Genomic DNA, 13,956 nt, shown 5'->3' on the forward strand with positions numbered 1-13,956 from the left:
TGAAATTGTAAATTGTGGTTACACACAAAAGGCTTTATCGTAATACAGCTCTTTTCTTCCCCTCCAGCAAATGGTAGAGGTCGTCAAGTCTTCAGGCGGCCTTTTCCCCAACCCTCTAGAAGAAGGAATCTCATTTGATATTTACTCAACATTCATTGAGCCACCCCCAACAATGGATACAGAAATGAAGGTATGTTTCTTTTTGTCTCTTAATTCAACCTATCTCAGCATGAGACTTTCTAAGGGTGAGAGGAAAGGAAGCAAATATTCTTCCATTTTTCTCTCCCTTGTGACTTTCCCCAGCTAAATATAAATATTTGTTTTACCATTGATTCGCAGGTGGGCCAGCTGAGATTGGTTCAGGAATTTTAATCTTTTCCACCCCATCATCTTCCCCAGTTTCCACCTTCACTTTCTCAAAGCAAGCACGGTTAGCACCATGACTTGATCTGTCATGATGCTCATAATGAAAATGCAGGATGATGTCAAATTGCAATCTCCTGGCAGATTGACATCACTCCTGGTAGCAAATGACCCAGAAGTTTGAGGCTCCATATAAATCCCCGAATGCTCTAGATATCACCTGAACATTGTTTACTTTCCATATTCTAGATATTGGATCAAGAACAAGTCTCAGTGGAGTCCCAGCCAGCAGCCAGCACTTCAGAGACAGATGCTTTAGCTGGTCTCACCATTGAAGATATAAAATCCGTGCTTGCCCAAGTCACAGATGACATCCTAATCGGCATTCAGGTGCTCAGCCTTGATAATGTGCTCGCTTACTTCATTACTGGTTAATTAGCCAACCTCATCCTTAATGTCTGTAAGCACTACCTACACTCAGCTAGCAAGAGCATCGCTTATGATGGAAGAGTTCAATTTAACTTCTCCACATAACTCTCAGTTGAGTCATCTGAGACTCAATAAGATCACAAAATAACTTCGCCAACAGCACATAGTGTAGTGAGTGTTATCAGTTTGAAAAATCATTCAGCATCGAAACCCAAAAAAATAACATGGTAAAGACTTGGTGCCTTGTCATAACAAAATCGCTCATGCGAGAGTAATTAGAGTACATTGCTAAAAGCAGTAAACACTGAAGATCACAGCATAATTCTCAGCTAAGTTTTCGCACCAAATTTCTAAAAGAAGTTTTCAAGTCTTTGAACTCCTCAAATAGTTTGCTCCTTTTCACATCGCACTAATAGCTACACAGTTTATACCAATGGATGCATGAAAACGGTGCTGGCAACAGCCAGCTCAGCAGCAATTGCCAATGATGGATCAGTCGGCTTAGCTTTATGCTTAATTTTTTTTTCCCATCCAAAAAAGCACATTTCTACCTCTAGACAAAGACTTGCATCATTGCCCAGGCAAAATGATTAAATAAGTGAATTGCATATTTTGAGAGGATTTATAATTTCTTGTGGAAATGACTGTGAATCAATAAGACAGTCGACTGCATGTTTAAAATATTAATGCATCGTAGGGAAAGATTTAGTTGATATCTGAGCATGAGACTGTATATAAAAAGCACACTGTATTAACAACTAATTTAGAAAGGGCAAAAGATTAGCTTGGCATAAGCATACCTTGTTACTGTTTAATCATCAAATGTTAATGCACTATTTACATGAACGTTTAATGATTTGATGCCAACAGAATCAGCCAAAGTTCTTGGCTTAATAAAGAGTATTTAGTGTTTACCAGAAATAGTGGAAGAACACGTTTTACACAAAGCTGTATTGTTAACAACCCCATGAATGTAATAACTGGTTACTGTGTGGAAGGGCAGAGTGCAGTTGAATCAAGCTGAGTTCAGAACATATCTCCTTTTTAGAAGTGATAACATTTCATCTAAATATAGTTTATGTATAATCATGGCCCTGGGCTCCTTTGCGATCCTGTGGCTCTGAAATTATTGCTGAGGAACTACTAGACAGTAATAGAATTGTTTGCAGGCCCGAAAAATTGAAAACATCTTTACCAAGGCCATATTCCATATAGTGAGTGTGCTTTTAACTATTTATTGATTTTTTTTAATATTAGAGTCTGCAGTATTTATAACACTACTCTGTAAACAAAATAATATGATTGCTGTATATGTACATGATTGTCCATTGGCCTGCAGCGATCCTTAACTGGTCTTGGAAGTTCAATAGTTGGGTCATCTAAATAGTATAATTAGACATAGAGAGAATCTGGACCAGAGGAGAAGGTGCTACGATCATTTCCATATTAAGTGGATTCAGGGATTAGCCTGGGCCAAATTACTGCCAACTTTTCAATAAAATGACATGATGATGTGGATTTATGCAATGCTTCAAGATAGTAAATCCTTTTATGTATTTTCTACCAATTATTCTAGTAAACTCTAGGCAAATTAGGCAGGCACTTCTCTGACAAATAAATTAAAAAAGGAGAGACGCAGGAAAACTGAGTCATTTGTCCAGAGTTTCCAAGGTCAGAAGCTGATGAAAGACTCTGAATGGGAGTTGTAAACTGGGTTCTAGTTTGAATTCCAGAGCTATCCACAAAACCACATAACCTCTGATATCACGACCAGACTACTTTGGATTTTAATACTCCCGTGGTGTGGCACTTTTTCAGTGTTTGCCCTTGTGTCTTGGTCTGATTCCAAGTTGGGTAATTACTGTCTGCTTACCTAAATTTCTCCCCCTGTTTTAGATGGTAAGTTATTTTCCAATTCAAAAACCTACCTCCCAGTGTCCCGGCTCTTAAAACTGCCGCATCCCTGTTCAAAGGTAGCCACATGCCAGTGGCCAGTGTGTGTAGGCCTGAATACACTGGCCTGCTGTAGAAACATTTCCTGAATTATTAATTGTAAACTGCTTAAAATTTTCCAATAGTTTTTCTTCTCATTTACTTTAAAAGTCATATAATTATTATATTTTTTGGAGGAAAAGGCAGTAGAGAAATCATGTTTTAAGTACAATTTTTTCCCAGAGCTCCTTCTCTAGTGTGGTTATAGGCATATTTTACTTCCTGTAATTCAGAAATTTCTGAAAATGTGTGAATCCTTAAATTTTGTATATTAATTCACTTACTTTCCCATTGACTCACTTTATAGTTTTAGAGATTTATTAAGAATGAAGAAAAAAAAAGAATGAAGTTATCTTGGCCTGGAGATGTTAATTAAAATTATACTGAATAGAGCAAACATTTAAGGTTATATAGTTTAGTTATTTTAATTTTAAAGATACATTGAAAATGAAATTATTTTGGCCCCTTATTGTATAATAAAAGATTATACCCAATGGAGCAAACTTTAATATATTTAAAGAATTACATTTCAGAGAAATATGAATGCTAACACTAAATTCTTGCTGTTAAATGTTGGCTGTTGGCTCAGTCTAAGCAACAGGGTAAAATAAAGTGAAAACCTTGAGGGAAGTTTGCCATCTTGGGACTGTAGAGATTTTTAGGTCCACTTGAATTTCCAGGTTAGAAAACCCGAGTGAGATCACCTCAAGGAAGTGATCACTGAGAGGCTACTGAACCAGGGCATATGTTTCCCATTCTTCCGGAAAGGAAATAGAGCATACCCAAGCCTAGTGGGTGTGGGGTAGCTTGTCTGTTCAGCAGGGTTCTAAGGAATAACCAGGAGAGATGGTAGACCAACGACAACCTGTTTTTGACCAGACAAGGAGTCTTTCGTCCGGCTCTGTTGGTTGTGCCTGAACTGAAGTCTGATCACTACAGTGGTGATCTTAAACGTAACTCCCCACTGTCAGTACACCACTCTGTGAGGTGTGCACCTTACCTCCAGGAATCTTTTCCCCAAAGCCCACACTTGTGTAGATGAATTCTGTTTCAGTGAAGTACCAGAAAGGTCTCCAGGTTAATGTGAAAAAACCCTGGTAAGACAGTGAAACAGAAGCTGATAGATGATAGTACATCTATCCTTAGTTGAAAAGAAATGAGATTATTGATGGGCATAGAACACATTATATCATCCACTGCTTAATGGCAGAGATACATTCTGAGAAATGCATCATTAGGTAATATTATTGTGCAAACATCAGGGAGTATACTTAACATCAAACATCATGGAGCCTACATCACCAAGGCTATGTGATGTAGCCTATTGCTCTTAGGCTACAAGCCTATACAACATGTTACTGTGCAAAACAACACAAGATTAAACTAAGTACAAGGGAGAATGATGCAATCAAGAAACACAGTAATCATGAGATGTATGAGTCCACTGCCTGTGAAACAAAACATTTTTTATAAGTAGAAAGAGAACACTCTAAAATAATAACAAAAAGGGTTGTATATTAAATATATAAACTAGTAACATAGTTGTTAATTATCATTATCAAGTAGTATGCACTGTACATTATTGTATGTGCTATATCCTATATAATAAAAGGCTAATATGCAAATCAACTGAAAAGTGGAACAACTGGTCGCTATGATGTGCACTGACCACCAGGGGGAAGACGCTCAATGCAGGAGCTGCCCCCTGGTGGTCAGTGCGCTCCCACAGGGGGAGCACCGCTCAGCCAGAAGCTGGGCTCATGGCGAGCGCAATGGCGGTGACAGGAGCCTCTCCCGCCTCCACAGAGCACTAAGGATGTCCAACTGCCAGCTATCCCCCAAGGGCTCCCAGACTGTGAGAGGGCACAGGCAGGCTGAGGGCACCCCCCCCGAGTGCACAGATTTTGTGCACCGGGCCTCTGGTACTTTTGTATGATTGGTAGCACAGTATGTTTGTTTATACCAGCATCACCACAAACATGTGAGTAATGTGCTATGCTACAACATTACACTGGCTACAACATCACTAGGTGATAGGATTTTTTTCAGCTCCATTATAATCTCACTAGAGGCCCGATGCACAAAATTCCTGCCAGGGTCTCAGCCCTCACAGCCCCAGCCGGCCCTCGCAGCCCCTCACAGCCTTGTCTAGAAGGTCGTCCGGAAGGTCGTCCGGACGGTCGTTCTGCTGTTTGGTCTAATTAGCATATTAGCTCTTTATTATATAGGATGGGGCCACTGTCATATATGTAGTCTGTCTTGGACCAAAATGTCCTTATGCAACATGGGACTATTATTGAAAGTGGGAAGAGTCAGTTTAGTTCAAACTTCCCAATCCTTTGGAATTGTGACCACATTATTCTTCCAACCATTTTATCCCTATATAGACTAATGTGCATGGCATAAAGAAATAGGAGTAACATTTTTAAAAAATATTTCATAACATCATGTCGCTGAAATATAATGGTGAATATATCACAAAATTAGGAATTGGAATTATGAATTTAAAAGTTAGCATGTAATATTAACTTAATACTTAATTTTTAACTGCTCAATATTTCAGGTAAGAACTAAGACCCTAAATGGTCAAGTGTCTTGCTCAAGGCTACAATAGCTAAACTAATCCCTAGGTCTCCACACTCCTAGACCTGTGTGCTCCTTTTAGCTCTCCCCTAATCATGCCTGAGGGATTAGAGATTCCTAAAAAAATGACAGAGTTCCTTTGTAACCTGGAGTACCATTTTCATCCCTCTTTGGCTGTTTCACTCTACCACCAAGAAAGGACAAAATGGAAAACCAGAAGACAGAACTTGATCCAAGGCTTGATAATACTTGAACAATAACAACAACAACAAAATCACTTGATACTCTCGCATTACACAAGAATCTAGAATTGACACCAGCGTGATCTTTTCAGAAATATTTAGTCCTTACTGTGAAGGTAAAACAAAATCTCATCAGATAAGGCAACCAAGATGTAGTATTTCAAAACTATCTATTATAGTTATCCTCATAAAGAAAGAAATAAGAATGGAAAGGTATAGCTGGACCAAAACAGTATTTGATTTTTAAAATTTCTACATAAAATTAATAAGAGTTCCTTAAAGTATAATTACCCTGAAAACTTGAAATTATGTTATAGATATAAACATTCTAAACTTTGAATTAGTAATTAACACATATAAACTACTCTTCATACACTTGTAGATTTTTTTAAATCATCTAAACAAAAACACCAATTTTACCACATCACCCACTGCTGGTTTCTCTACACATGATTTTATTATCCATCACGAAGAAGAGCAGACATTTCCGGGGCTACTAATGTTCAGTTAATGTGGAAGTATTTCTGGAAATGTGCAGGTAGCAACGCTAGTCCACGGAATATTACTGCCAGAGGCTAAATGCTATCACAGCTGCAGCAAACACTAGAACCTGTCAGCAATCACTGACTTTTTTCTACCCAAACTATACCACCAAGTGGCATAATTCCAAGAGTTATAATGTTTGATGAATACATTTAATTAAGAAAATTGTTCTAATCATGAGATTATTTGTGTTGCTATTTCACAACAGAAGCTTTCTGGGATCCCATTTAGAATGTACTACACAGGAGACAAAAACATTTATTGCAAAGGAGTGGGGAGACCAACAACATTGCAATAACTGAGCCCTGAGCAGTTATTCTGATTCGATGCTTCTTGGTAAAGTCTGTCTGAAAATACAGATAAATTATCCTATCTTCCAACACAAGGCTATGTGAAAAATGGCTGTCCAAATACCACTTCCTGTTCATAGCAGACATGCTATACATTGGGAATGTGCAGAGAAATATGATAAAGTGTTATCACATCACTACAGGCTGAAACACGGCTATGTCTGCAAAACAGGAAGGTGTGTGAGGGATAATGTCTGTCTTTAGGCACTATAGTATGTCAAAACCACAAAGACAATGTGCAGCGAAAGATAGCTCCATCATAACCACTTTTTTATGATTGTCTTCACAGGCCGAGATAAACGAAAAGCTGCAAATACAGGAAGAGGCCTTTAATGCACGAATAGAAAAATTGAAAAAGGCCTGAGGACTCGGTACAAAGAGAGTGATGCTGAACTTCACAGAAACAAACAAAACCAGTCAGAATAATAGACTCTCTAGAGCATCGTATCTCTTTTATTTAGTTGGGAGAGGAAAACCAAGCCCCACTTTTTATTATCGTAAGTAATGAGAAAAGCATTGGCCCCAATTTTGCTATCTCCTGTCCCATAGCAGCCTCTGAATTTATTGCATTGAGTGTAATAAGAACATTTTGTATACAAGAGTTTGGAGAATTATATATATATAAATACAATTACAATACTCCTTTGACATTTTGACTAATGAATATTATTCATCTTCAAGGAGAATGAAGCCAACATTTTTAAATACAGACAAATAATGATAATTTTATCCATATTGACCCATAGCACTACCCCATAAATGAAGCACTGTGGACAGATACTACTACCACACTACGAAGTATAAAACTCACTAAACAAAAGCTATTCAAATGCATCTACTAGGGGATTTTTTCTTAAATCATTTGGTTTCCTTATTTGAACATTTCAGTGTGAAACCAATTTTCTGAAATTACATAATGCAGTTTGAAGCACTTTAATTTATTCTGTACTGTATTTGTTATTTCTAATCTTGTTACTCTCCCAGGAGAATACATGACCTATATAAAAAGAAGCAATGTATAAATGGTTATTAAAGACCAACCTATATATAGACCGTAAAAATCTTAACTACAAATCAAACACAGAGCTCTTAAAATTAACCATTATATTGCAGTAGAATGATTGAAAACATCTCAAGCCTTTAAATACCTTTATTAAAATGTAATTTCAAAAGAAAAATATCTATTTACCAACTGATTATCCCTAGTTGGACAAATTAAAGTAATTATTACTTAGGCCCTTTCCAAATGTCTTAGACTTCGGAGTATTTCAGAATGGAGAGGTTGCTGGGAGGGGACAGTTCCTTCAAATAGTTTCCAGTTTATACTGGAACCAGCTGTACTTGCATCTGGGTGGTACTTGGCTGGATATGTTCTGTCTGTGCTCTAACCTCAGGCTATATAACCTTACCTTCTCCATCAGCTCCAAAGAGATTTCCCAAAATGTGTTTATTTGGAGGAGAGGCAGATCTGGCAGCATTTGGTAATTTTCTAAGTACACTGATCAGCAGTGTAAGCGACGTCCTTAAGATGAAACCATGTCTATTGCTCATGTAGTTCCAAGACCGGAAGGCCTGGAGATGTGCTGAGATGTGTTTTTTCCTAGAGCTGTCTTCACTAATTGAAATGTTCATGGCCACAGCAGAGCACTAGGGGGGCTCACATATCTTAATTCCATCAAGCAGTCTTTTTCTCCAGGGAAAACAGAAGTGAAGTTAGAGAAACCACAAACCGGGAATAAAGGAGCTTCTAGAAATCACCAAAGAGCTTCAAATGCAGTTGTTGGCACAGAGTGGACCTGCATTTCCAAGAGTGCTTATTTTGAGCAAAGGTACCAAGAGTCCACCCTGGCTGGTGTGGCTCAGTGGTTGAGCATTGACCTGTGAACCAGGAGGTCACGCTTTAATTCCTGGTCAGGGCACATGCCCAGGTTGCAGGCTCAATCCCCAATTGGGGGCATGCAGGAGGTAGCCAATCAATGATTTCATATCATTGATGTTTCTATCTTTCTCTACCTCTCCCTTCCTCTCAGAAATCAATAAAAATATAATTTTAAAAAATTGTAAGAGTCCAAAACTGTTTAAAAACTGCAGCAGGATCCCTAAAAACTACACAGAGACAATATACTATAACTAGAGGCCCAGTGCATGGATGGGGTCCGGCCGGCCCGCCCCAATCGGGGCCAATCAGGCCAGGCCAGCCAGGGGAGGGGACGCGGGAGGTTGATTGGCCAGCCTCGCCTCTGATCAGGGTCGGGGGGCCAATCGGGGGCGAGGGCAGCCGGGGGAAAGGGCTGTGGGCGGTTGGGGGAGCGATCGGGGACGGGGCCAGCCCACCAACCTCCCACAGCCCCTCCCCCAGGCCAGCCCCACCCCTGGTCGAACTTCCAGTCGAACTCCCGGTCGAACTCCTAGTCGAGGGGACAATTTGCATGTTAGCCTTTTATTATATAGGATTGTGCCTAAAGCACATGAGCATGCCTAAAGCATGCCTCTGGAGTAAGACTTCCAAAGTCTGATACTGGTTTCACCAATGGCTAGTGTGTGACTTTGGATAGGCTGCTCAACCTCTATTTGCTCATCTGTTAAATGGGCATAATACTTATTTTGAGGTAGTTATGTGGATTCAATAAATACATATTAAAAGGATGTTTGTTCTAAGATTTGGTTTCCATTTACCTTTGAGGATACCACAAAGCCACTGTTCATTTTTAATACCCACTGCCCAGAATTGCTAGCCTTCTCTGCCTCTCCACTAACACCTGTGTGTCCTCCCACAGTAACCACATTGCCACCCTGCTGGCCTACATCTTCCATGTTGGAGAGCCAGGGCTCTCTGTGGGAGCCTAACTTTCATACCTAATAATAAAAAGAGAAAGAGCAATCATAGTAGCAGTAGCTACAAATTTGAATTCACAGTCTCTGCTCTTTTAAATTAATTTCAAATTGATAAAGAAATATATGTACTTACACACAATTATTTTTAAAAAGTGTAGACAATGAAAAATGCCTTTCACCCTAGCTTCTCTCATTTCACCTCATTTCTCTCCCTACAAGGCAACTATAGCTTCTAGTAAGTTCTTAGAAAAGTATTTTTTGCCCATTTAAACAATTGGATGATTGTATCCTGATTATACCTGTACAGTGAATTCCTAAAGGAATAAATTTTTAGGTCAAATTTTATTTGCATTTCCAATTTTGATAGATATGATCAAAGTGGCTTCCAAAGATATTTCACCAACAATGTATGAAAAAAACTCTTTCTCTACATTGTTACCAATAGCATACATTGCTCAATTTTTTATCTTTGATATTTTGATAGATAAAAAGTAATGTTACAATATTGTTTTAATTTGCTTTTATTGTTTTACTCAAAATGGACTGAACACCTTTCATATGTTTATAAGCAAATTTTATATATATATATATCCTTAAATTATACATATATATGTATTAATTTTCCTAATAAACCTAAGATAGACAGATAGATATTATTAGCCTTGTTTTATTTACAAGTTCTGAAACCTGAAGCTTTAAAAGATTATTAACTTGACCCACGTTGCACAATAATTGATGGATCAGGGCTTCAAACCCAGGTTTGACCTATTTTACAGATGAGGAAACTGGAACACAGAAATTTTAAGTAATTTTCCCATGACCACACAGCCAGTAAATGGTAGAACCAGGTTTTGAACTTAGATCTGTATGAGTAAAAAACCCACATACTTAACTTTTATCTTTAGTTATCTTTACTTAACTTTTATCTTTTAGTTACATCATAGCCAATATGAAACAAAATGAAAACTGACCTTTTCGTTATTAATTATAATAAGGGAACAAACTTGTTTATGTTGCTACCATATTAAGTATTTATAAAATTTGTGCAAGGATGTAGTGTATCACCCAGGTCCCTTCATTCATTCGTGCATTCATTTTTTTACTATAAATTCATTGAGTACCATTGCATTTAGTAGTGAGCAAATAGATGTGGTCTCTACCTAATCTAGTGGGAGTGATAGTTAATACTAACTGTGAAAAAGACAAGCTTCAGGGAATTATAAGTATTGGACAAAGGAGTTTGATTTAATCTAGGAGGTCAGGGAAGCAACCCACGAGTTTTGAGATTTGAGCTGGGGTCTGAGGGACAGAAGTTAACTAGACAGAAGACGGTGAAGGAAGATGGGGTCCAGGTGAGAGAAACGCATGTGCAAGGTCCCTGGGCCACAAAATGAGGCTGAACAGTTGCCCACAGCCAGAGCTTGCAGGGTTCCATAGACTACAAGGATTTTTATTTTTAACCTAAAAGCAGTGGGAACTTGTTGATAAGTTTTAAGTAGCAAGTGACATCAGATTAGTATTTTTAAAAAGGCTATCTCCCTGGTGCCATGATTTCTATCCATAGAAATGTGGAAAAATATTCTCATGAAAGGATTCCTACTGTTAATGGTGCTATAGCTCTACTTCTCAGCAATTTCCAAGAGTGGGAGAAATAAAGAAAAATTCTGACTTTTCTTAAAGTCACAAAGTCCACCTACTCTAAGCAGTCTCTGACACAAAGGCAGCCCTCTGAAGAGCCAATTAAAAACAAAACTAACCTATCACTTAGACAAGCAGCTGACTTTCTCTTATCCACAGTAAGGTATCTTTCTTCCATTTGCAGGAATAATTTGGGGTGTTTTTTCTCACCCCCATGATAAATTTCAAAGACAATATATTATGTTATGAATAAGCCACAGTCTGCCACTATCGAAGGTATTTGCAGGCACTATTGTGCCTAAATATAGCTGGGAGTAATTTTTTTTCAAAATCTGAATATAAAGCCCCTATTTCTGTCCTCCATTTGATTGGAACTATTCAACTATCCTGGTAGATAATAAGTTTGCATGTTCTTAGATTGCATTTCATTATGCTTCATTTCCCCTAGAGAATCAATGTGCTCCTTTTCCCGACAATTATAGCAGAGAAGTACTTCTGACATCTCAAATTTCAGAGTCTCAAGAAGACGGCCCTCTTCTGGACATCAAAGTTTGGGGGAGGGGAGTCCTGATTGATTTGTTAAGTAAGAGAAGTCAGAACCCTTTTGTGGCAGCCAAAGTACCTATTAATTTAAATTTCTTAAGCAAAAATAATCTAGATCTAAAGAATACCATCTTGTTGGAAATCAAATCCCAAAACAGAGAGAGAATACCAAAAACCGCTTTTGCTTTTAGAATTCCACCCATTTTCATGGAAATACCAGCAGTGGAGATTGGCTTAACATTTTTTCTCAGTGCTGCCAAAGAATTCTGTGTTATTTTCTTTTCTTGTTGGCTCCAGACAATGTTCAATGATCATTTTGGTGTTTGTTTCTTCTTTTTAATCTAGTGTGTAGTTTATTCTGGGTACTTTCTAGGCACTGGATGAACTAAGACACCTTGCCTTCATGAAGTTCATGGAATTGCTAAAGTTTATAATCTAGAATCAGATGATAGCCCAGCTGGCATGGCTCAGTGATTGAGCATCGACCTATGAACTGGGAGGTCACCGGATAAGCAAGTAAATAAATAAGGTAATCTTCTATAACAATAAATAATGCCAATGATTAATGCAAAGCCAATGGGATAAAGGGTTCTGGGACAGCTACTTTACCTGGGGTGCTCCAAGAACCCTTCTTGTAAGAGATGACTTTTGAGCTGACCAGAATAGAAGGAACCAGCCCTGGGCCACACCATGGAAACTTGGTTCCAGGTAGGGAAAACATCAAGTAAAGTGGCATTGCTAAGTAGAACTTTTGATCACTCAAAGCAGCTTTCAGGGAAAAAGGGCATCCCCAAGGCCTGACCCTGGGAAATAACCAGACTGGTTTTTAACCTCAGATCCTCCCACTACTAATCTAGTGCTTTGCCATTCCATCATATTGACACGGTCAGATTGCCTTATTTTTTTTTTTTCAAAAATGAAAAGGTAGAATTTTAGAAATAAAATGCTCATCAGTATAACTCCCAACCCAAATAAGCCCACCTACTTAAAAAGAATCTTGTTCCAAATCTCCTTTGCAGAAGAATTCCAAATAAATTAAGTAGGTACTGCACTCCAGAAAAGGAGGAGCATAACTCCCACTCATCATGTGTGGGCTGTGCATGGCAGAATTCAACCAGAATAAAAGAATACAATAAGGGGAGGGGGATAGTACCTGTACAGTTAAGAAATTTGACCAGTGCTACTTCTGCCAGATGATCAAGGTCAGCAGCCATAGTCATAAATCACGTTGATGGCAAGTACTTTTGATATCAGATAAAGAAAATAGTACTTTACCTCTGTGCTCTTCCTACCAAAAACCATAATCCCAGTCTACTCATAAGAAAAACATCTGGCAAATTCCAATAGAGGAGCATCCTACGATATAGCAGATCAGTACTCTTCAAAACTGTCAAGGTCATCAAAAACAAGTAAAGTATGAGAAAATGTTGCAGCCAAAAGAAGCTTAAGGAGACATGACAACTAATGTAATAGGGAATTCTGGATGTGATTCCGGAACAGAAAAAGGAAATCTATTAATTATACCAAATATACTATATTAATATAAGATTAGTAAAAATAGTAATTAGTAATAATAGGGGAAACTGTAGTGAGGGAAGGGGACAGTATATGGGAATTCTGTACTATCAATCTTTCTGTAAATCTAAAACTGTTGTAAAAAATAGTTATGGGGACAACCAAGATGGCGGCATAGGTAAACACCTGAACTACACATGAAAACTACAACTAAAAGACAAAACGAATATCATCCAGAACCACAGGAAGGCTGGCTGAGTGGAAATTCTACAACTAGAAGGAAAGAGAAAAGTGCATTGAGTCCAGTAGGAGGTGCAGAGCTGTGGAAGTGAGGAGATACGGAGGCGTGTGAGCAAGGGGCTGGCAGCTGGGTACGCTGTTGTCTTTTTCAATTGGGAGGGAGATACAAGCTCGCAACTGCTCTGAACTCCAGTTCCAGGCAAGAATTTGGGGACCCAGACTCGAGAGAAACTGGACTGTCTGGCATTGGGCCAGAACGTGAGGGCAGCTTTCTTGCAGAGGTGCTTGCAGCATTCATTGTTCCTGCACGGGGCCACGGGACACAGACCCCGGGACCTCTCTGAGACAGAGCAGACTGGCAGCCATTGCGGTTTGCTCCGCCCTGGTGATTCCCTGAGACCCCACCCCACCCAATTTACAACCCCACCCAAGCTGTGCACAGAGGCTTTTGCATATGAATGGCCTGGCCTTTCTCCACCTAAAAACCTGTCAAACTGTAGCTGTGTCAGAGAACCCCAGAGCTTCCAAAAGAAGGCCTAAGACTCGTCAGCATCCTGCATTGCTTCACAGCTGTGCCTCATCTGGGCACCTCCAAACCCCAAACAAAGAGGAGGAATCTGCAGATCTCTCTGTAGCTCCTGCTTGGTGGCCTCAGGCAGTGGCTGACTTTGCACCTCCTTGGA

General features: G+C 39.0%; 1 protein-coding gene across 1 annotated transcript in view; it reads left to right on the plus strand.

Annotated features, from left to right (window-relative positions):
* Positions 1-7,182, plus strand: part of LOC102255881 (chromosome unknown open reading frame, human C10orf107) — a 110,721-nt gene extending 103,539 nt beyond the window's left edge. Inside the window, exons 6-8 of the mRNA XM_014538740.1 lie at positions 68-190; positions 613-753; positions 6,792-7,182. Coding sequence (XP_014394226.1) covers positions 68-190; positions 613-753; positions 6,792-6,866 — 339 coding nt within the window. The 3' untranslated portion in view covers positions 6,867-7,182. The remainder of the gene's footprint in view (positions 1-67; positions 191-612; positions 754-6,791) is intronic.
* The last annotated feature ends 6,774 nt before the right edge of the window (positions 7,183-13,956 follow it).

Source organism: Myotis brandtii, unplaced genomic scaffold (assembly GCF_000412655.1).
Source record: "Myotis brandtii unplaced genomic scaffold, ASM41265v1 scaffold196, whole genome shotgun sequence".
Taxonomy (NCBI): Eukaryota; Metazoa; Chordata; class Mammalia; order Chiroptera; family Vespertilionidae; genus Myotis; species Myotis brandtii.